The sequence below is a fragment of the Saccopteryx leptura genome, chromosome 6 (assembly GCF_036850995.1).
Source record: "Saccopteryx leptura isolate mSacLep1 chromosome 6, mSacLep1_pri_phased_curated, whole genome shotgun sequence".
Lineage (NCBI taxonomy): Eukaryota > Metazoa > Chordata > Mammalia > Chiroptera > Emballonuridae > Saccopteryx > Saccopteryx leptura.
Genome location: NC_089508.1, coordinates 80269734 through 80291891, shown reverse-complemented (window position 1 = coordinate 80291891; position 22158 = coordinate 80269734). Strand labels below are relative to the sequence as shown.

The window sequence follows — 22158 nt, the reverse complement described above, 5'->3', positions numbered from 1 at the left end:
AGGTAGGAGGCAAAGAGACAGACTTCACATGTGTGCTACCAGTATCCACACAGCAAGCCCCCTACTAGGCAATGCTCTGTACATCTGGGGTCGCTGCTCCATTGTTTGGCAACCAAGCTATTTTAGCGCCTGAGGCGAGGCCATGAAGCCATTCTCAGCACCCATGGCCAAGTTGTTCAAAGCATTCAATCCATGACTGCAGGAGGAAAAGAGAGAGAGAGAAGAGGGAGGGGTAGGGGTGAAGAAGCAGATGGTCACTTCTGTGTTCCCTGACCAGAAATCAAACCTGGGACTTCCACATGTCAGCAGATGCTCTACTGCTGAGCCAACCAGCCAGGGCCTGCCTGGCATTGGTGTTAAAAATAGATGGTGACCCTGGTCAGCTCGCTCAGTGGATTTATATCTATAATATATATATATATATATAAAATAGATATTATAATATATAATAGATATTATAATATATAATAGATATTTATAATATATATATAATATATAGATATTAGAGAGAGAGAGAGAGAGAGAAACTGGTCATAGACAAGTTACTTCTCTCAGTCTAATTTCTTACCAGTAAAATAGAAATAATATCTTTCTTGCTGGATTGTTGTAAGAGAGAATTGTGTCCAGCATTTGGCAAAGGTACTAAAAAATCCTGATGGTGATTAGTATTAAATTTCAAATTTTATCTTGGTTAGTGACCCTCTTCATAATCTTGCCCTTAACTTTCACTACCATGCTGGCACTCTCTCTTGTTCTTCTATCTCTGTCTCTTTTGTGTGTGTGACAGAGACAGAGAGAGGGACAGATAGGGACAGACAGACAGGAAGGAGAGAGATGAGAAGCATCAATTCTTCATTATGGCACCTTAGTTGTTCATTGATTGCTTTCTCATATGTGCCTTGACTTGGGGGCTACAGCAGAGCGAGTGACCCCTTGCTCAAGCCAGCGATCTTGGTCTCAAGCTGGTGAGCGTTGCTCAAACCAGATGAGCCCACGTTCAAGCTGGCAACCTCAGGGTTTTGAACCTGGGTCCTCTGCATTCCAGTCCGATACTCTATCCACTGTATCATGCCTGGTCAGGCACATATTAGAATTCTTAACCTTTAAAATCTTAATTGCTAGTAAAAACTAAGAAGTAAGTAATTTTTAACAATCTGATACACCAGTATTTTTTAGGTTGATACATTCATGAACACATTCATAATTTTTAGAAATACATATTTTCTCATACCACCAAAAATTTTTTTAATGTGGCACAAGACGTGTATTAATGGACACAAATATTTTTAGTTCCTCTAAAATAAGCAAAGAGTAAATAAGCCTATGTTCAATAATTAATAATTTATTAGCTTATTTAGAAATGCTCTCAACAGTCAATGAATGAATAGTCATTTTTATTTATTTTTTGTATTTTTCTGAAGTTGGAAACGGGGAGGCAGTCAGACAGACTTCCACATGTGCCCGACCAGGATCCACCCGGCATGCCCACCAGGGGGCGATGCTCTGCCCATCTGGGGCATCGCTCTGTTGCAACCAGAGCCATTCTAGCACCTGAGGCAGAGGCCACAGAGCCATCCTCAGCGCCCGGGCTAACTTTGCTCCAATGGAGCTTTGGCTGTGGGAGGGGAAGAGAGAGACAGAGAGGAAGGAGAGGGGGAGGAGTGGAGAAGCAGATGGGCGCTTCTCCTGTGTGCCCTGGCTGGGAATCGAACCCAGGACTCCTGCACGCCAGGCCGACGCTCTACCACTGAGCCAACCGGCCAGGGCCAATGAATAGTCATAATTTAATTTAGCTAATAAAACTTTAAAATTTTGGGTTACCAAAAATATTTTTAAGTTGCTAAAAAATTAACCTAAAAGAAATATTTTATCCCATTTACGATTATTTAATTTACTTGTTCTTTTTTTTTTTTTTTTTTTTTGTATTTTTCTGAAGCTGGAAACGGGAGAGACAGTCAGACTCCCGCATGCGCCCGACCAGGATCCACCCGACACGCCCACCAGGGCGATGCTCTGCCCACCAGGGGGCGACGCTCTGCCCCTCCGGGGCGTCGCTCTGCCGCCACCAGAGCCACTCTAGCGCCTGGGGCAGAGGCCAAGGAGCCATCCCCAGCACCCGGGCCATCTTTGCTCCAATGGAGCCTTGGCTGTGGGAGGGGAAGAGAGAGACAGAGAGGAAGGAGGGGTAGGGGGTGGAGAAACAAATGGGCGCTTCTCCTATGTGCCCTGGCCGGGAATCGAACCTGGGTTCCCTGCACGCCAGGCCGACGCTCTACCGCTGAGCCAACCGGCCAGGGCCTAATTTACTTGTTCTTAACAATTAAGTTAGATTAGTTGAAATTTTTTTTCTTTTTTTCTTTATTCATTTTTAGAGAGGAGAGAGAGAGAGAGAGAGAGAGAGAGAGAGAGAGAGAGAGAGAAGGGGGGAGGAGCTGGAAGCATCAACTCCCATATATGCCTTGACCAGGCAAGCCCAGGGTTTCGAACCGGCGACCTCAGCATTTCCAGGTCGACGCGTTATCCACTGCGCCACCACAGGTCAGGCTGAAAATTTTATTATACCAAGTTTTTCTTGCTGACAAATTTTGCAACAGAGATAGCATGAACTTTTACTTAACTAATAAATCCAGATTTAAAATAAAAGTATTTAATGCTGATGATGTTAAATATATGCCTATTTACTGGACCCAAAGTCAAATCAGCTTCAGTATCAAGTATCTTCCCAGGCCACATGATTCTGTGTTAGTTTCTGTTATAAATTTGAGGGTTCTCATATAAGTGTCTTTGTTTAAGCCTATTTAAAATAGAGCTTTTAAAGTTAATTAATAATGTCATTCTGAGATAGAAAATACCATACAACACACATGAACATTCAGACACACACACAGATCTTTTAGTCATAAGACAGACACCATAATGCAAAACTCACTGATTTGGAAAAGAAAGCTGGCACAATTAAATTGATCTGTTAAAATGGCTAAGTTTTTGTCTTTTTCTTTTTTTAAGAATTACCTTACTAAAATTTGCATTTTAAATGATGACCCAGATAAGAGTTCCTAGAGAAGACCAAATATCTGTATCGCAAAGGTGCAGGGAAAGAAATGCAAGCTCCTCCGAGAGAGACTTGGGCTTCATAAAACCAATGTTTATAATCCTTTTGAGATAAGTAGGGTGGTTTTGGTAAGGTTTTGACAAAAAGAATTGGTGGGCTTTCATTGGTTTCTGGAGCCAATACCTCAAGTATTGGGTTGCGGCTTAAACGGTGGCAATAGACCAGGCAACTCACCCCCCTACTATGGGAATGTTTCTGTTCCTCTAGGCACATTTTTTTTTTATCAGGCTCTGACATTACTTTCCAATTTGGCCAAATTTCTGATCAGAAAGTTATTAAATCCTTTCAAATATCTTGTCAGGTTTCAGCTGGAATAAACTGAGTATTTCTGGTAGTATTAAACAAGCCCATGGACCCAAGAGGGTACCTTCTAGATTTTTTCCCTCTGAGAGCCTAAAGAAAGAACTAACTGACAGCCTTTGTGGGGAGGAAAACCTTTTCTCTACTCTCAAGTTTTTTTTGGCTGTTTTAATAATCAAATAGATTTGAGACAGATTAGAAAGAGAAAATAACCAAATTTAAGACATACATATATATATGGGCCCTGGCTGGTTGGCTCAGTGGTAGAGCATCGGCCTGGTATGTGGAAGTCCTGGGTTTGATTCCCGGTCAGGGCACACAGGAAAAGCGCCCATCTGCTTCTCTGCCCTTCCCCCTCTCCTTTCTATCTCTCTCTTCCCCTCCCGCAGCCAAGGCTCCATTGGAGCAAAGTTGGCCCAGGCACTGAGGACGGCTCCATGGCCTCCACCACAGGCGCTCAAATGGCTCTGGTTGCATCGGAGCAACACCCCAGATGGGCAGAGCATCGCCCCCTGGTGGGCTTGCCAGGTGGATCCTGGTTGGGCACATGCGGGAGTCTGTCTCTGCCTGCCCGCTTCTCACTTCAGAAAAATACCAAAAAAAAAAAAAAAAAAAAAGACATACATATATGTGGGAACCCACATACATGGGAGAGTTAGAAGACCCTACATGCAGAGAGGTTCAGAGATAAAGGGAACATGGGTATATAAGACATTCTGAGCTAGGGCTGGAGTAAAGTGCCTTGGGGGTTTCAGAGGTTCATTGCAGGATAATAAGAACAGATGCTGCCTGACCAGGCGGTGGCGCAGTGGATAGAGCATTGGACTGGGATGTGGAAGGATCCAGGTTCAAGACCCCGAGGTTGCCAGCTCAGCTTGAGCGCAGACTCATCTGGCTTGAGCAAAAAGCTCACCAGCTTGGACCCAGGGTCACTAGCTCCAGCAAGGGGTTACTCAGTCTGCTGAAGGCCCACGGTCAAGGCACATATGAGAAAGCAATCAATGAACAACTAAGAAGTCGCAACACGCAACGAAAAACTAATGATTGATGCTTCTCATCTCTCCGTTCCTGTCTGTCTGTCCCTGTTTATCCCTCTCTCTGACTCTCTCTCTGTCTCTGTAAAAAAAAAAAAAAAAAAAGAACAGATGCTTAAAAAATACAGTAAAAGTTTTTCCTGCCCTATAGATAGGTCAAAAGAGGGCAAGGCTCCTAATTCAAGCTCTTCTAGGTACATAAAGTGAAGAGTAGAAGTTTCTCTACCTGAAGTTAAAATTGCCCCAACTCAAAACAATCTCCATACTACATCTTGCACCTAGAAGCACATCTTGGAGTGGCTTGTTTTTAACTTGGTTCCCCAGTAAGACACATAGCTATTTTCCACAATACAATCAGGTAAAAGAGATGCAATCAATTAAAGTTGACATAACTTTTTTTTTTAACATAAAGCCTGTTTAAACATTCCAATTTTCATAATCTTTTCAATCTTTACCTTTCTATATTCTCTTACTCTAATTTTTGTAGCCCTAGCCAATGGGGTTTTATACCATCGTTCATGAATTCCCATATCTAGGAATCCTGCTTTTACATCACCGAATTGTTGCCCTTAGTTGTGCATTGATTGATTCTTATATGTGCATTGACCAGGGATTGAACTGACAACCCAGGTTTGAGCCTGTTACTCACTCTATTCACTGTGTCACCACTATCAGGGCATTTTACCCATTCTTGAGTAAAAACACTTTGGGTCTCCATCAAGGAGTCAAGCCAAGGGACCCTAGCGCTGTTATCAAATTTTAATTTTGATTTAACCAGACTGTTGCCCCAACTGATTGCTGTTCAGGTTTCTCATTGTAATCACTTCCTTCTAGTCTTCTCCAAAGATGGATAAATAAAAACGACTTGTTTGGAGTCTTTAATGTTGGGGTACCTCCAGGGGGTCAATTTGGCCCATTCAGCCTTTGGTAATCCTGTACTAAAACCTTTGTTTTAACTCCATCAATGTCCATTTTATTTATCTGTTATTTTTTACACTTGATCTTAGCCAAAAGGCCAAGATACCATATCCCAATTTCTTCTTTTTTAAAAAGACTTTATTTATTCATTTTAGACAGATGAGAGAGAGAGAATCAGAGAGAGAGAAGGGAGGAGCAGGAAGCATCAACTCCCATATGTGCCTTGGCCAGGCAAGCCCAGGGTTTTGAACCGGCGACCTCAGCATTCCAGGTTGACGCTTTATCCACTGCGCCACCACAGGTCAGGCCCAATTTCTTTTTTAAACTAAACGTTTCCACTCAGATGAAAACAGTCCTGTGACTCACATTTCTCTTTGTTTCACCCTTATTCATATTTAAAAAGTTATCTCATTCTGTTTATTTGATTTGGAAGCCCTTGCTTTCCTTTTTTAAAAGATTTTATTTTTTGATTTTAGAGAGATAAGAGACCTTTCTATTAAAATTTTTTATTTAATTTTATTGATTAATTTTAGAGAGCTAGGAAGGGAGCAAGGAAGAGAGAGAGAAAGAGACATCAGATTTATTGTTCTACTTATTTATGCATTTATTGGTTGACTCCTGTATGTCCCCTGACCTGGGATTGAATCACGACCTTAGTTTATCCCTACCGGACAATGCTCTAACCACTTACCTGCCTGAATATGGCCTTGTCCTTACTTTTTTAGTGCACACTAGAGGAATCCTACTTTTCCGATCTGAGCTATCTCAGATTTGCTTTAACAATTCCCCAAACACGAGACTCGGGGAGTTTTCTCTTTGCTGTTTTAATACTTGACTTCCTACAGAGATAGACTTCTGAAGTTAGGGACTGCTATTTCAGCGCAGGGGAGATACTATAGCCTCCTCCCAGGGAAGGAAGATATTTCCCTTGCTATTTCTACTTAAAGCAGACCCGCACTAACACTGACGCCAGCAGGTCCCGTGCCTGGCACTCACACCCTGCCCACAGGGAGTCGGCTGGCGGGAGCGGGGACAGTGCAGAGTGATAGGCTGCTGGAGACCCACCCGTCGCGGATTGGTGGGGGCAGCGAAGCCCGGGATTGGTGGAGCATATAGGGCGGGCTCAGCTCGTCTCCGGCTCCGGTTCGGACATAGGCACGGCAGAGATGGCGACTGCTGCCTGGCTACTGGCGCGGCGCGCGACGAGCTGGAGGCTGCTGACGCCGCTGTCACCTCCCGCCCTCGTTTCCCAGCGGGCCCACTCGCTGCTGCCCGTGGACGATGTGATCAACGGGCTAAGCGAGGAGCAGAAGCAGGTAGGGAGCCTGACAGACCTCTTTCCCGGCCCCAAGGCTTCCCGGCCTGGCCATGCCTGCCTCCTTCGTGGTCACCTTGGCGGTCTTCTGCCCAGCGGCCACCCAGCCTAGGCGTGTGCCCGGCTGCGGGAGTTAGATGAGGAGTCAGATAGGAAAGCTTCTTTCTGGGAGACTGGTTGTGTTTTGGTGGAGGATTGGCAGGGGCCACCCGTATGTAGCAAAAAGACCCCCATCTGTCTGAAGTCCATTTATACCTGAACACTAAGGCTACAGTTCTCAAACAGGTTAGTCACTGTCCCCAAGAAATCTTTTTCAAACATACAAATCCGAGATTTTGAAATGCAGTGTAATCTGACACCACCGAGTCAGAGCAAAAAGTTGAACAAAATACTACTTGAGAGTTGTTATTACAAATGGAGCTGTACCAGAGCCCTTCCAGGAAGGAGACTGTGCACTTGGACACAGTTCCACTGAACGTGATTATCCTGTGGCAACAGGGGCCTGTGCCAGTGCCTGGGGGAACTCCAGCGCTGTCCCATTTGGGTTTACAGTCAGCAGAGATTTAAATAACGCCGGAGAACTAGAAACCAAGTCTGGTTCTCAAACTTTCCTTCCCTCCAAGAAAAGTTTGTAATGTCTGTTTGTAATGCCTTTTAGACGAAGGGCAGAAAAGAGCCTGACCAGCATCTAGAACTGAAGGGGGCTGGGTATGGTGGGGAAGGCTGGAAGAAACAGGGTCAGCTCATACAGGCCCTTGGTCTTCTAAGTACAAAGGAAAGCCACGGAATGAGTTTATGTAGGGGGGTGGCATTTTAAAAATGATTTTCAGGCTGACCTGTGGTGGCGCAGCAGATAAAGTTATCAGCCTGGAATGCTGAGGTTGCCAGTTCAAAACCTGGGCTTGCTGGGTCAAGGCACGTAAGAGAGAAGCAACTACTATGAGTTAATGCTTCCTGCTCCTTATCTCTCTCCTGTCTTTCTCCTGTCTCTAAAATCAATAAATAAAAATTTTTAAAAATAGTAATCTTCAAGCTTGCTAGACTGAGGACCTCAAGAAAGAAGGGGTGAGATTATCTGTAAGGAAGCATAAACCATGAGCCTCTGTGTTTCAGTCTGATGCTGTTTGGTAAGGTATCTTCCGGCCTGTTTCTCTGAATGTGCCCTCTGTAGTGGAGATGGTGTCTTAAGTGGTAACAATGTACTGTTTGAGAGCCATCTGTCCACCTCTCTCCCTCCAGCTTCGTCACACCATGGCTAAGTTCCTTCAGGAGCACCTAGCCCCCCAGGCCCAGGAGATTGATCGCAGCAATGAATTCAGGAACCTTCGAGTGAGTGTTGAGGCCCCACACTGGGGGGTGGGGTGGACAGGGGGCAGTCTGGGAGCTGAGCAGGACTTGGAGTTACATGGCAGCCTAGAAGAGTTCATACAATCTTCTGGTAAATGAAACCTCCTTAAGAATGCAGCCTCTTTCTGGGAAGCGTTTGGGTCTTGTTGTTTCAGGTGTCTGGGCACCTGTGACTGGCTGCCTTACAACTGACTGCACTCAATCCATTCTGTTGGCAGGAGTTTTGGAAGCAGCTGGGGAAACTGGGAGTCCTAGGCATCACAGCCCCTGGTGAGTATAGTTTCATTCCTTAAAGAGAACTTTTCTTATATCACCTTTAACACTAGTCCCAAAAGAAGCAGGAAAGGAATGGAAAGATTGTGCTCAAAGAAACCTAGAACTTCCTCCCCTTTTGGTTCTTATATTTTTTTAAAATTAATTTTTAGAGAGAGGAGGGAGAGATAGAAACATCGATGCATTTGTTGGTTGATTCTTGTATGTGCCCTGACTGGGGATCAGATCTGCAGCCTTGGCAGGTGGGGATGATGCGCTTACCAACTGAGCCACCCAGCCAGGGCTCAGCCCTTTTTTTTTTCTTTCTTTCTTTTTTTAATGTTTATTTTATTGATTTGAGAGAGAGAAAAAAAGGAAGGAAGAGAAAGACAGAATCGTCGATCTGTTCCTATATGTGCTGATCTAGGATCAAACTGACAACCTCTGTACTTTAGGTTGATGCTATAACCAACTGAGCTGCTTTTTAAAAAATGTTTATTTTATTGAAGCCTTTCTATTTCTTTATGGAGTAACATTGAGACATCAAAGAGATTAGGCCAGTGTGGTTCACTTAGATCAGGGTCACTTAGAATCTTGACGTCTACATACTTAATAAGCTCCCCCAAGTGATTTTGACAGCTGACTTAGTACCTCAGTCCAGTTGCCAAACTCTGCTCTACCAACAGCATCTAGGCACACAGCTTGGCCCTGGGGCTCATTTGGGAACAGGTGGCGGTGTGGAGGAGAGCAATGCCTGTCTGAGCCTCCATATGAGGTGACCAAATAATATTTTCAATACTCTGTCCCTCAGCCTGCCCTGTGTCCCCAGTAGGTCTTACTGCTTGTTTCCAGGGATAAAGGGCAGGTTGCTGGTGGACTCTGATTTGGATGTTGGCCTCTGAAGGGTGTGCCAGCCTGGCTTGCAGTGCCCAGTAAATCGATGAGCCTGTGGCCTCACCAGCTAAAGCCTGATGGTACACCCTGCCTCAGTTTGTATGCATTGGCATAGAGGTGGAACACAGTGTACTTCTCCTTACGTTTTCCCCTCACCACTTGGAGACAGTCTTGAATTTGAGCCAATTATAGAAAGTTACATCATGAGTAATGATAAAATGACATTTAAAAATTAACTTAGACCACTTTAGTGGAAAATGATAGGGAAAAGGCCACTGGGAACTCCCAAATAAGACTCTTCACTGTACCTTGGGGGTTTATGAACCACATAGAGACTGTGCTTCTGACTCAGATGGTGTATATTTTTTTAAGTAAGAGGAGGGGAGATAGTGAGACAGACTCCCACATTCACCCCAACCGAGATACACCTGGCAACCCTGGTCTGGGACCAATGTTCAAATCAACCAAGCTATCCTCAGCACCTGGGGCCAACGCTCAAACTAATTGAGCTACTGGCTGTGAGAGGAGGAAAGATAGTGAAAAGGGAGAGGGAGGGGAAGAGAAGCAGATGGTCACTTCTCATGTGTGCCCTGACCAGGAATCAAACCCTGGACATCTATACAACCAGGCTGATGCTCTGTCCACTGAGCCAATCGTCCAGGGCTGCAGATGACATTTAATGGAAGAAAGTTAGAAATCAGAACCTTGAAACGAAAGTCAGATATGAGTTCTAGTTTCTGCATGGTTGTCCCGGTGGCTGTTTCCAGTGTCACCTACCTGTGGGCTTTCCTTCCTGGAACTGCGGGGTTGAACCAACCTTTTCCCTAGATCCCTGGATGAGCCTGACTTCTTGGTCAGAGTAAACATGTACAGAGGATCTCATCAGGTTTGACCCAAATAGTGAGGTGGGGGCTTGGTACCAGATCACCCAGCCACTTTGATTTTATATCTATGCCGAGGAAAAGGCACGTTTATTATGAGGAGTTCTGAAATTCCCTGCCAGCATCTCTTCTGTCCTCTGCTGCACTGCCCACTGGATTTTCTCCCAGACCATGGCGCTCCTGTTCCCTATTACTAATCTTGCTTTTTCCTTTTTTCTAACTTCTTTCACTGAGATATAATTGACATGTAACATTGTATAAGTTAAGGTATACAATGTGTTGATTTGATAGTCCTGTTTCTTTAGATCCAAACCTAGAGTATGAAAATCTCACCTTCCTCAGGCTTTTTACACTCACATCCTTGACTCTGTATCTGTTCTTAGTGCTTTGATCTTCCCTCTTTGTGTTTCTTGGTTAAACTTCAGGTCTTCTTTTTTTCTTTATTCATTTGCCTCTGTGCTTCTGTAGCTTCCCGAATAGTGCGTACTCAGGTTCTGTTGTCTTCATTAAGAGATCTATCTGAGATAAGGCGGAGTTGCAATGACTTTTCTGAACCATACCTCAGTGACAGAGGCAGCAGGCTATACCAGCTCTGTGTGTTTGTAAACAGAGTCCATGGATTCAGCTTGTTGATTTTGTTGGAGGGAACTTGGAATAGGTGCTATAAGGATACTTCTCTTCTGTGAATAAATGTTAATTTTCTGTCAATATCCTAGTCTAATCTGAGCTGCCTTTTCTGCTCCCCTGTATAACCTCCACTCCCAGTCCAGTATGGTGGCTCTGGCCTGGGCTACCTGGAACATGTGCTGGTGATGGAGGAGATGTCCCGAGCTTCTGGAGCAGTGGGACTCAGTTATGGCGCCCACTCCAACCTCTGCATCAATCAGATTGTGCGCAATGGAAATGAGGCCCAGAAGGAGAAGTATCTGCCCAAGGTGAGGAAATGGGAATGGAGAAACACATGCTGATCTCACAGTACAACCACCAACCACAAAACACCCTCCCCTGTTGGTGAAGGCCAGTCAGACTTGCTTTCTGTAGCATGCTGCCCTGAACCAGATATGGTTAGGAAGGAGTCAGGGATTTCTTTTAAATATTTTAGTCCAAAAATTAAAGCCAACCTGCCTGACCTGTGGTGGCGCAGTGGATATAGCGTCGACCTGGAAATGCTGAGGTCGCCAGTTCGAAACCCTGGGCTTGCCTAGTCAAGGCACATATGGGAGTTGATGCTTCCAGCTCCTCCCCCCTTCTCCCTCTCTCTGTCTCTCTCTCCTCTCTGTCTCTCTCTCCTTTCTAAAAAAAAAAAATGAATAAATAAAATTAAAAAAAATTAAAGCCAACCTGACCAGGCAGTGGTGCAGTGGATAAAGCATCAACCTGGGATGTTGAGGACCCAGGTTCAAAACCCTGAGGTCGCCGGCTTGAGTGTGGGCTCATCCAGCTTGAGCTCGGGCTCACCATCTTGAGCGCAATATTGCCGGCTTGAGCGTGGGATCATAGACATGACCCTATGGTCACTGGCTTGAGCCCAGAGGTCTCTGGCTTGAGCAACGGCTCACTGGCTTGGTTGGAGCCCCACAGTCAAGGCATGGATGAAAAGCAATCAATGAAAAACTAAAGTGACATGCCTACAAGTTGATGTTTCTCATCTCTCTCCCTTCCTGTCTCTTTCTCTGTTTCTGTCTCGCTGAGAAAATAAAGACCAGACCTCCTGAGTTCATCACTGGATAATATTTGCAGAGAGCACTTTAGTAAAGGAAGACTAGGACTTACTTCCCATGCAAAGGCAATAGGAAAAATAAAGAGATATTTCAGCCCTGTAGATACTGGGCTTCTCTCTCATAAGAGTTTACCAATACCTGGTCTTAGGAGTTTGAAGGGTTGTCATGTGAACAGACAAGAAGTATCTGAGCTTCCATAGGTACTTCTGAAGTCATACCAGGCTCTTTGGGGTTTTCCTTGCAGCTAATCAGTGGTGAGTACATTGGAGCCCTGGCCATGAGTGAGCCCAATGCTGGCTCTGATGTTGTCTCCATGAAACTAAAAGCAGAAAAGAAAGGTAAGGTCACTCTTGACTTGGGAGCTGAAACGGACAGAGGGAGAGACCGTCTCAGGGTGGGGGAGCAGTCATGGAGGGTAGCCTCTGCTAGGTTTTTAGAACTGTTTCCAGCTGGGCAGCTGCCTGCTTAGCAGGTCTGTGGACCGACTGGCTGAGACAGGCCAACATGGCTGGTGTTAAATAGCCAAGTTTTTGTCCTTAGGAGATCACTACGTCCTGAATGGCAACAAGTTCTGGATCACCAACGGCCCTGATGCTGACGTCCTTATTATCTATGCCAAGACAGATCTGGCAGCTGTGCCACCTTCTCGGGGCATCACAGCCTTCATTGTGGAGAAGGTGAATGGAGGGAGCTGCACAGTGGGAGGCCTTTGTCTCATGACAGCGGTACCAGAGATAGATCCCTTCAGCTGATCGCAAACATGATCAATCCTGTGTGCTCTGCCAGGGCTCCTTGGGGTGGGGGAGAGGCAACAGAGCCGACTGAAAGGAGGGTGGCCAAAAAGTGGAGTCCAGGGAGAATGGATGGGTCAAGTCGAGATCAGTGAAGACAGCCACTGAGCCAAGCCACACGAAGGGCCTAGAAGATGGGGACTGAAAGGGGACAACTGGATTTGACTAGAAGGTGTCATCAGAGGCTTCTGAGAGCAGCTGTGGAAGACTGAGGCAGGGTGGGGAGGAGAGTGGAGACCAAATGAAGGCTGCATCTTTCTTATCTTGACAATAAAAGCAAAAGGGAGACAGCAGGAGTTAGAGTGAAAGTTGGGAATTTGAGTTTGGTTTTAAGAATAAGAGAGAATTGCCTGACCTGTGGTGGCACAGTGGATAAAGCGTCCACTTGGAAATGCTGAGGTTGCCGGTTCGAAACCCTGGGCTTGCCTGGTCAAGGCACATATGGGAGTTGATGCTTCCAGCTCCTCCCCTCATCTCTCTGTCTCTCCTCTCTCTCTCTGTCTCTCCCTCTCCTCTCTAAAATGAATAAATAAAAAATTTAAAAAAAAATTAAAAAAAGAATAAGAGAGAATTGAGCAAAATTTTTGGTAAAGAGGAAAATACGAGAGGGAGAACTTGAGATGTGTCTGAGCAGGTAAGCAAAACAATGGAGAGCTGGGGGAGAAGAGGTGAGGCTGGTTCCAGGTGATGGGGGAGGAGCATGGGCCTAGTGACCTTGAGGTAGAGGCCAGGGCACCTGTGAGGGCTGGACACCCTGGGGCTGAGGAGGTTAGTGGATAGTTCCGTGAAATAGTGCTGTAAGCCCTGACCGGTTGGCTCAGTAGTAGAGCGTTGGCCTGGCGTGCAGGAGTCCTGGGTTCAATTCCCGGCCAGGGCACAGAGGAGAAGCTCCCATCTGCTTCTCCACCCCTCCCCCTCTCCTTCCTCTCTGTCTCTCTCTTCCCCTCCCGCAGCTGAGGCTCCTTTGGAGCAAAGTTGGCCCGGGCTCTGAGGATGGCTCCATGGCTTCTGCCTCAGGAGCTAGAATGGCTCTGGTTGCAACAGAGCAACTCCCCAGATGGGCAGAGCATCGCCCCCTGGTGGGCATGCCGGGTGGATCCCGGTCGGGCGCATGCGGGTGTCTGTCTGACTGCCTCCGGGTTTCCAACTTCAGAGAAAAAAAAAAAAGAAATAGTGTTGTAAAAGTGTGCGGTACACTCCCTAGGGAGAGGAGGAAGGCAGCTGACTAGGATTGGAGGACAAAAGAAGTGAGTAGCCCAAAGTGGCTGGCTAAGATCAGAAATCTCACGGTTGTGTAACGCCACTCGTCAGCCAGGAGGTGAGAGGAGCAGTGTGCACCTCTGGGCACTTGCCAGCGCACGCTGCATCTGATTTGTCCGGGTCAAAGCATGCAGGTAGTTGAATTGATCCCAGCTGGGATTCAATTAGGTGCAGATGGCAGAGAAACAAAGGGCCAAAGGAATTGAAGGGGCTGGTGAGGATGTCTTGAAAGTGATTTCCTTAAGGAAAAGAAACAAAATCAGGAGGGCCCCAGGGATCGGGCTTTTGAGAAAGAAGTGCCCCCATGCGAAATGGGGAGGACACAAGCTGGCAACAGAGAAGGCAGGGTCGGGTGGGCTGTTAGGCTGGAGCTGCCAGGAGTGGAGCAGTTGCATCCAGGTGGGCCCTGGGAGTAGAATGCTGGTGTGCCGGGCAAGCATTGGGACTTGATGGGACGGGGGGCACTTTGAAGGGGTGTTCCCTTTACTAGACCCCCTTGGGATGTGGTCTGTAATCAAGGTCACCTTTTGTTTCTGTAAAGAACATGCCTGGTTTCAGCACTGCCAAGAAGCTGGACAAGCTGGGGATGAGGGGCTCTAACACCTGTGAGCTGATCTTTGAAGACTGCAAGGTTCCTGGTGAGTCTGAGAGAGGGTGGGCCCCTCTCCTGACCCCTTCCTAAGCTGAGAATGCCCCTCTCTGGGTTAGAGAGGCTCCCTATTGTTAGCTTATCAATCACTGTGGCTAATGGTGGAGCTGCCACTGCTGTCCTTGCCCGCTGGGCCGTACGTGTGGGACGGTGGCTGCGGTGAAAGGTGGTGCTTCCTCTGGATAGCACACTGTTTCTGAGGTTGGAATCCGAGGTTGGAATCCAATAGAAAGATAAGATCTGCCCTTGCCCGTTAATGTCCTTCAGATGTCCTTGTTTTATACATTTTTCTCTACAGCCTGTGTGAGTTATTCATTAACAACACTTAAACAAACAAACAAAAAATCCAAATACACTGATGGAAGCCAGACTTAGTGAAGGGAAAGCAATTAAGTTTGAGTCTTTTCTCCCCTGAAGTATAACTGAAAATGTGACACATTGTGGGAGAGCCAGCCCACCCCTCTTGTGCTAATGAGAAGAGGACATAGATTTGATCAGTGACCAGGTTTGCTCTGCGTCTCAGCCACAGACCACTCCTCAACGCCATGATCCAGCACCCAAGAAAAGGATGCTTTGGTTACAAGAAGCATCAGGGGAGTGGGGGATCGGTGCAGATTCTTTGTAAGCAAGAAAACGCTTGACGGTCGTCCAGGGTCCTGGCTTCTGGGGTGAAGAGGGGCTGAGCACTTTCTGTCACTAGTACTGAATGGCCCATCCCCTGGACAATGACTTTTCCATGGACTACCTTGGAGGGGAGGGGGCAAGCTGATATTGGACCAGAGCAGGCTCAACCTGAGGGAAAGAGTAATTATGGGCATACGTGTAAAAATTGGATTTGGGGACAAATACACAGTGACAAAATGATTTGAGTAATGGGCACACAACACAATCAACAGTTCAAATGCTATAGAAATGTTCACCTGAAACCTATGTACTTTTCTTGATCAATGTTACCCCATTAAATTTAATTTCTAAATTAAAAAAAAATTTTTTTGTCAAAAAAAATAAACTGGGTTTGGATGACTTCTAGACCCAATTAACTTAAGGCAATGATTTTCAACCTTTTTACACTTGGGGACCAGTGAAAATAGAATTATTTCAGGGACCACTAAGGCAGAAATCACCCTGAGCAAAGCGAATTTGACTAAGATCATTGTGCCTATAATCTTTGTACAACATCAGGGCAGTTAACTCTTTCATGGACCAGCATGAAATTTCTGGCAGTCTGATATTTAAAAAACACTAACCTAAGGATTGGGTCTTTCGTCTGATCTTGTAGCTGGTGTTTGTATTGGTGATGGGGGCGGGGGTGCTGGATTTGTCTAGCAAGTTCTGCTTCTGATGGGAAGTGGTAACTATCCCTTTCTCTCACCCAGAACTACCCTAGTTGAAGGTCAAGTGACATGCCTTAGTGCCTTGTGTAAGAGCCACGGTATACCAAATCTAGTAGCTCTTATACAAGTGAGGAGTCTGTGGACAGCCCTCTTTCCTCTGACCAACACTTTTCCTGGCAGCTGACAACATCTTGGGCCATCTAAGTAAGGGCGTCACCGTGCTGATGAGCGGGCTGGACCTGGAGCGGCTCGTGCTGTCTGGTGGGCCCCTCGGGTGAGTGTGAGGCTCGGGGAGCTGGGCTTTCAGCCTCCTTGGCAAGCGGTGTCCGGGCAAACAGCAGCTGCACCTTCCACTTGTGGGCCAAGGGGAGCCACCTGCTGGTTGATGCACCTTCTCTTCTGAAGATAAAAAGAACCTCCTCCTCCCACGTGTTAACTTCTTCACACTGCAGGGGAAGATCATTAGTTGAAAGACAAAAGGCTGAAAAGCTTAGTTACCCAGGATGTGAAACAGGACACCCAGGCTCTAGGCCTCACTGTGTAGGGGCCTGCTGCTCTGTCTGGTCGCTGGTCTTGCAAGGGGCACAAGTCCTGGGCAGTCAGTGCAGTGACTGAGCGGAGATGACAAGTGTCCTCCCTCTCCTTTTCTGCCCCCTAGAATTCCAGCTCCTTGTCTTGCTGAGCTGCCTTCCCTGGGCCTTTCCACACTGGCGTTTGCCATCCCAGCTGGCGGCAGGGGGACAGGGAGGCACTACCCAGTGTCTTTCTCCTTCCCACAGGCTCATGCAGGCAGTCCTGGACCACACCATTCCCTATCTGCACATGAGGGAAGCCTTTGGCCAGAAGATCGGCCACTTCCAGGTGAGCAGAATGCATTGTTGAAATGTGCTCTTTTGTTGGGCTTCAACTTTTCTTCCTTTTTATATTTTTATTTGTATTGCTTGATTTTAAAGAGACAGAGAGAGGAAGGGAGAGAGAGAAGCATTCATTTGTTGTTCCATTTAGTTGTGCACTCCTTGAGTTGTTTCCCATATGTGCTCTGACCTAGGATCAAACCCACAACCTTGGTGTTTTGGGATGATACTACAACCAACTGAGCTAATCTTCCAGGGCCCTTTTATTTATTTTTTAATTGATTTGAGAGAGAAGAAGGAGAGAGATGGAGAGAGAAACATTAATTTGTTACTCCATTTATTTGTGCATTCATTGGTTGATTCTTGTATGTGCCCTGCCAGGTGATGAAACCCACAAACTTGGTATATCAGGATGATGCTCTAACTAACTGAGCTACCTGGCCAGGGTAGGTTCAGGTTTTCTTTAACAAACGAGTACACAGGGCATATGCTATAGGCAGGATATTTGCTATCCTTCGCCAGCAAAATGAATGTGAATACTTGGAATACAGTAGGCTTTTTGAGCCTTCTACCTGCCTTTGGAAAGGCGTTAGGAGGCTCATCACACGTCTCCTCACTTCCTGTTTGAGATGAATGACCTAGGCATTGTAAGGTTGGAGGGTGAGGCATGCAGGTTTGGGGAGGATGGGAAAAAGGGCATGGCATTTTAGTCACACTTTCTGGTCTGAAGACACTGCAGGACGTTAACAAGGGTGGTTAACAAGGGAGGGCTGTTTTAGGGTGCAGCAGCAGCCCTCTGGCTTCACCCCAGACCTGCTACCATCTCTGACATCCTAGGCAAGTTCTAGGATGCTCTCTGTGCCCTGATGTCCCCATTCTGGCCGTCAGGTTGCTACTACTGATCTGCTTTTGGCAACTAGGGAGAATGAGAGGAATGTGGCTCCAGCGTTGTTGACTTGACCTCCCTTTGTGCACAGCTGATGCAGGGGAAGATGGCTGACATGTATACCCGCCTTATGGCATGTCGGCAGTACATCTATAATGTGGCCAAGGCCTGCGACGAGGGCCACTGCATCCCGAAGGTAAGGGCCTGCCCAAAATGAGGCAGCGGGCAGGTTGCTGGGACTTGCTCTCTGCATGGCCCCGGCAGGGTCCTGCTGACCTGGAACTTCCTTCCACAGGACTGCGCGGGTGTGATTCTTTACGCAGCTGAATGTGCGACACAGGTGGCCTTAGATGGCATTCAGTGTTTCGGTGAGTGGCCCCACACCTCACTCTCAGCGCCTCCCTTCCTCCCAGAGCCTGTTGCTGCCTCCAGAAGGTAGTTTCCTCTTCACCCCTCACTCTGAGCCTTAGCTAGCTGCAGCTGAGCTGGTGCTGTTAGGCTCCTGTCCAGTTACTAGGAGAACATGGAAAAGCAAGTGAGAAACTGCTGGAGGCTACTACCCCCTCACATCCTCCCCCCAACCGAGTCCTGTGGACACTGGGAAGTGGAGAGAAAGAGATGCCTCAGAGATTGGACAGCCTTGTTTCAAAGCTGCAGAGTAGTTAAGAGTACAGACTCAAGCCAGATAGCCTAGGTTTATTTATTATTATTATTGTTTATATTTTTAAGTGAGAGGAGGGGAGATAGCGAGACAAATTCCCATATGTGTCCCAACCAGGATCCACCCAGCAAACCCGTCTGGGGCTGATGCTTGAGTACTGAGCTATTGTATTTTTAGCACCTGAGGCTTATGCCCTTGGACCAGCTGAGCTATCCTCAGCACCCAGTGCCATACTTGAACTGTTCAATTGAGCCACTGGCTGCAGGAGAGGAAGAGGGAGACAAGGGGAAGGATGAGGAGGAGAGAAGCAGATGGTCACTTCTCCTGTGTGCCCTGACCGGGAATTGAACCCGGGATGTCCGTCCATATGCTGGGCCAGTGCTATATCCCCTGAGCTACTGGCCAGGGCAAAGACAGCTTAGATTTAAATCCTGGCTTTACCACTGACCGGCTTTGTGACTTGTGTAGATTACTTCACTTTGGTGGGCCTGGCACCCAATAGGTGCTATGCAGTATCTCCTTGTCCCCCTTCTCTCTGATTGCCAGTGGCCCTCCCCTCTGCCTGCCTGCTATCCTCCAAACTCTGTGTGGCCTTCCAGCCCCTTGTCCACTGTCCTCCCAAGTAAAGTATCCCCTGTAGTCTGCACTCTCACCATGTTTTGCTGGTTCTCTTTAATTGATCTTTCTCTGGCCTGTTTCTGTATCCTTGGCCTTTTGTTTCCCTTGCTTTGCCCCCCGCCCATCACTTTTCCTGTTGTCCTTTCTTTTCTGCCCAAACCATGGCTACAGGAGGCAATGGCTACATCAATGACTTTCCCATGGGCCGCTTTCTCCGAGATGCCAAGCTGTACGAGATCGGGGCTGGGACCAGTGAGGTGAGGCGGATGATCATCGGCAGAGCCTTCAATGCAGACTTCCACTAACCCCAAGACCTTCGCCCCTCTTTCCAGCACCTAGGCCTTTCTTTGGAAATAGAGATGTGGCAGCTGTCCTCCCTGCCTGAGGCAGGTCCTGCTGCTTGGCTACCCTTCTCGCATCAGCCCTCTGGCCTCTGTATAACGTTGAGTTCTCTACAATGGCTGCCATGCACTGTGGACCTCAGAGCCAGACCAGCCAGCCAGCCAGCCTAGGAAAAGCATTCAGTGGCTTAAAACGGGCTCGGCAAGAAGCCGAGTGGTTTTTCTGGGGCTGTTTGACTCCCAGGGTGAGCAGGTGGGGGTGAACAAGCAGCCACCTCTTTTTCTTAGGAGAGCCTCTGGCAGGGAATCCTCTACTTATTTATCTGAGCTTGGTAGCCTCTTCCAAGGAAAGGAAACCCCAAACCTAGCCTTTGTTTCTGCTGATTTCTAGGAGCATCAGCACCCAGCAGCTTATGAGCAGACACCTGCTCTGCACAGCCCCCACATCACTTCAGGGGCTTCATTCTTTAGGGCTGAAAGCCCACCATTTTGGGGTGGTCCTCTGGGAATAGACATCTGAACACATGTGCCGTCCAGAGACTAGTGCAGCAGAGGTCAGCACACTAGTAAAGGATTATTAACTTGACACTGGCCTCCAGAAGCACCTCTGAGTCCTTCAGCATCTGTGCCACCGCCGCCATTCCTCCCTGGCCACATGACAGCCCACAGCTGACTGGGCAGCAGGCCTGCGTTGGCTGGCTCAACTCCAGCCAAGGCTGCCTGTGTACATTTCTTTGGACACCCTATGGCTAATTCTGTTACAGCTGCACAGCAGCAGCTGCCATTTTGTATTAAACATATTATGAAGCAGACCCATCTGCTTCTACACTGATGTTTTGGGGAGAAGCAGTTGACTTGCTACTGCCTCCTTTCTGGCTCTAGCCACTCGTCCTTGGAGAGTGTCTGGTCCAGGTCCTGCTCATGCCCTCCAATCTGCTCACTGGCGAAAGGAGGGTACAGGTGAAACCAGCCCTTAGGAAAGAGGCAGTCTCAGCCTCCCTTTTCCAGATCCCCAGGGACTTTTTAAAAGAAGTTGGAAGCCCAAAATGGTAAGCATTTTGGAGCTAGAAGGAAGCTCATCAATTTTTGGAATTCATCTCCATGTAAATTTTAAAAGATCAACATAGCCCTGGCTGGTTAGCTCAGTTTGTTAAAGCGCCATCCCAAGATGACAAGGTTGCCAGGGGTCACATGGCAGGCAGCAAAAGAAGACACAACTGAGTGGAACAACACACGAATGCTTCTTTTCCCCCTCCATTCTGTCTCCGTTCCTCTCTGTCTCTAAAAATCAATAAAAATTAAGCCCTGGCCGGATAGCTCAGTTGGTTGGAACATTGTCCCAGAGTGCGGAGGTTGCCAGTTGATTCCCTGGTCAGGGTACATGCAGGGACAGCTCGATATTCCCTGTCTCTCTCTCTCTCCCTAGTTTGATTTTTCCGAAGTCAGAACAGTAGCTAGAATCCAGAGCAGCAGAAATGGGGATTCTGAGAATGCCGTCCTGGGGCTCCACTGCACAACTGCCTGGAACAGAGTGGAACAGGTTTGGGCTGTTCCATTCCATCCAAGTTCCCTAAAAAGAACTAGTTTTCTTGGCTCTCAGTCCAGCGGTGCCTCTTCTGGCCCTTGGTCCTGACCTGTAGTCACATGCTGTTAAACACCTACCCTGGTCCGTGCCAGCCTGAGTGGGGAAAGACCTAGGGCTTGTAGCACTGTCCCCTCACTCTGCCTCCGGCTATGTTGATAAATGTGGCTAAAATGGTGGTCTTGGGTTTAGTGTGTAGCTGGAACAACCAGCCTGGAGACATTCAGAGTGTGACAGATGTTTTGTCCAGTTCAGGTGGGTTACAAACCCTGCCACCTGCTTGGGGAGAAAGTGATTTTTTCCTAAAGCCAAAAAAAAAAAAAAAAAGTAACTTCAGCCATGAATGGAACAGCAGGGAGCCTTTCAACTTTGGTTCTTCTGGTTCTCTGGTTCTTTTGGTGGTTGACCTGCACTGTGCAGCTCTACAGCATCAGCTGCCCGCTCTGCTCCTGGGGCTCTGATCCCACTCCAGTCGTCAGTCCAAGCTCCCCTGTTGGCCACCGTCCTTGCTTTCCTACTGCCTGTCCTGTGGAATGGTAATAGAAGCGAAGGGAATGATTCTCCAAGTGTGGTTTGGGCACCCCTTCATGAGAATTTGTCAATCTGTTTTTAAAAAACGCAGATTCCTGGGTGGGCCCCAGACCCAATCATCTCCAGGGTAATTCTGAGGTGAAGGCAACCTTTCAGAACTGGTCTGTTTGGGGCCTTACAGGACGCTTCCCCAGAGACCTGAGCCTTAATTCTAATCCCATGTAATCTAGTTACCCGTAGTACCTATGCAGCCTTCTCAAATCTCATTTTGACATATTAGCCCCTTGATCTTTGCGACATTCCGATTTGGGGGACAGGGTTGCATAGGGCCCCATCCCAAGAGACAGGTTAAATTGAGTGGCCCAGGTGCACCCGACCAAATCTCCGACGAACCAGCCCCGCCCAGGCACTGGGTGGAGCCAGAGCTGGGGTCCAGGGGGCGGGGGAGGGGGGGGGCAGTACATGTCCCATTCGGCAGAGCCCTGACCCTGGTGGTAATTAGTTGAATTAGTTGCTACCCACAGTGTAAGGTAGAATCAGGGTCCTCCATCTGCCCCCCTCCCCCCCCACGCCTACGCCGAGGCACCACTCTCCGAGGGACGCTGCTCCGGCGAGGCCCTGCGGACCTGCGTGGAGCTCGCCTGACCCCTGCCGGCCATCCGCGGGGCCGCAGGTGCGCAGAGCCCGCGGTTCCTGACCTTCTGTGGGTGATCGGGACTGCTCAGGGTTCAACGACGTTTTGTTTTGACAAAAGAATATTACCCACTAGCCTTTATTTTGTATCATTAATTTAAAAACGTAGAGAGGACTCAAACTCACAACAAAGGCCAGTATCTTTTTTTTAAATATTTTATGTTCATGGGTTTTAAAATATCGT

General features: G+C 47.5%; 1 protein-coding gene across 1 annotated transcript; it reads left to right on the top strand.

The window, feature by feature from the left end:
* The first annotated feature begins 6493 nt into the window (after nt 1-6493).
* Nucleotides 6494-20484, top strand: IVD (isovaleryl-CoA dehydrogenase). The gene is made up of 12 exons (XM_066343807.1): nt 6494-6680; nt 7919-8008; nt 8245-8296; nt 10819-10988; nt 12019-12112; nt 12315-12451; nt 14367-14463; nt 15989-16082; nt 16588-16669; nt 17640-17744; nt 17844-17916; nt 18999-20484. The coding sequence occupies exons 1-12, from the start codon at nt 6531-6533 to the stop codon at nt 19130-19132; spliced, it is 1278 nt and encodes a 425-aa protein (XP_066199904.1). The 5' UTR covers nt 6494-6530; the 3' UTR covers nt 19133-20484.
* Nucleotides 20485-22158: the final 1674 nt, after the last annotated feature.

Coding starts and splice junctions, on each gene's coding strand:
- IVD (XM_066343807.1), top strand. CDS start 6,531: ATGGCGACTGCTGCCTGGCTACTGGCGCGGCGCGCGACGAGCTGGAGG. Junction 8,009..8,244: donor ATGAATTCAGGAACCTTCGA/GTGAGTGTTGAG, acceptor TTCTGTTGGCAG/GAGTTTTGGAAGCAGCTGGG. Junction 16,670..17,639: donor AGAAGATCGGCCACTTCCAG/GTGAGCAGAATG, acceptor CTTTGTGCACAG/CTGATGCAGGGGAAGATGGC.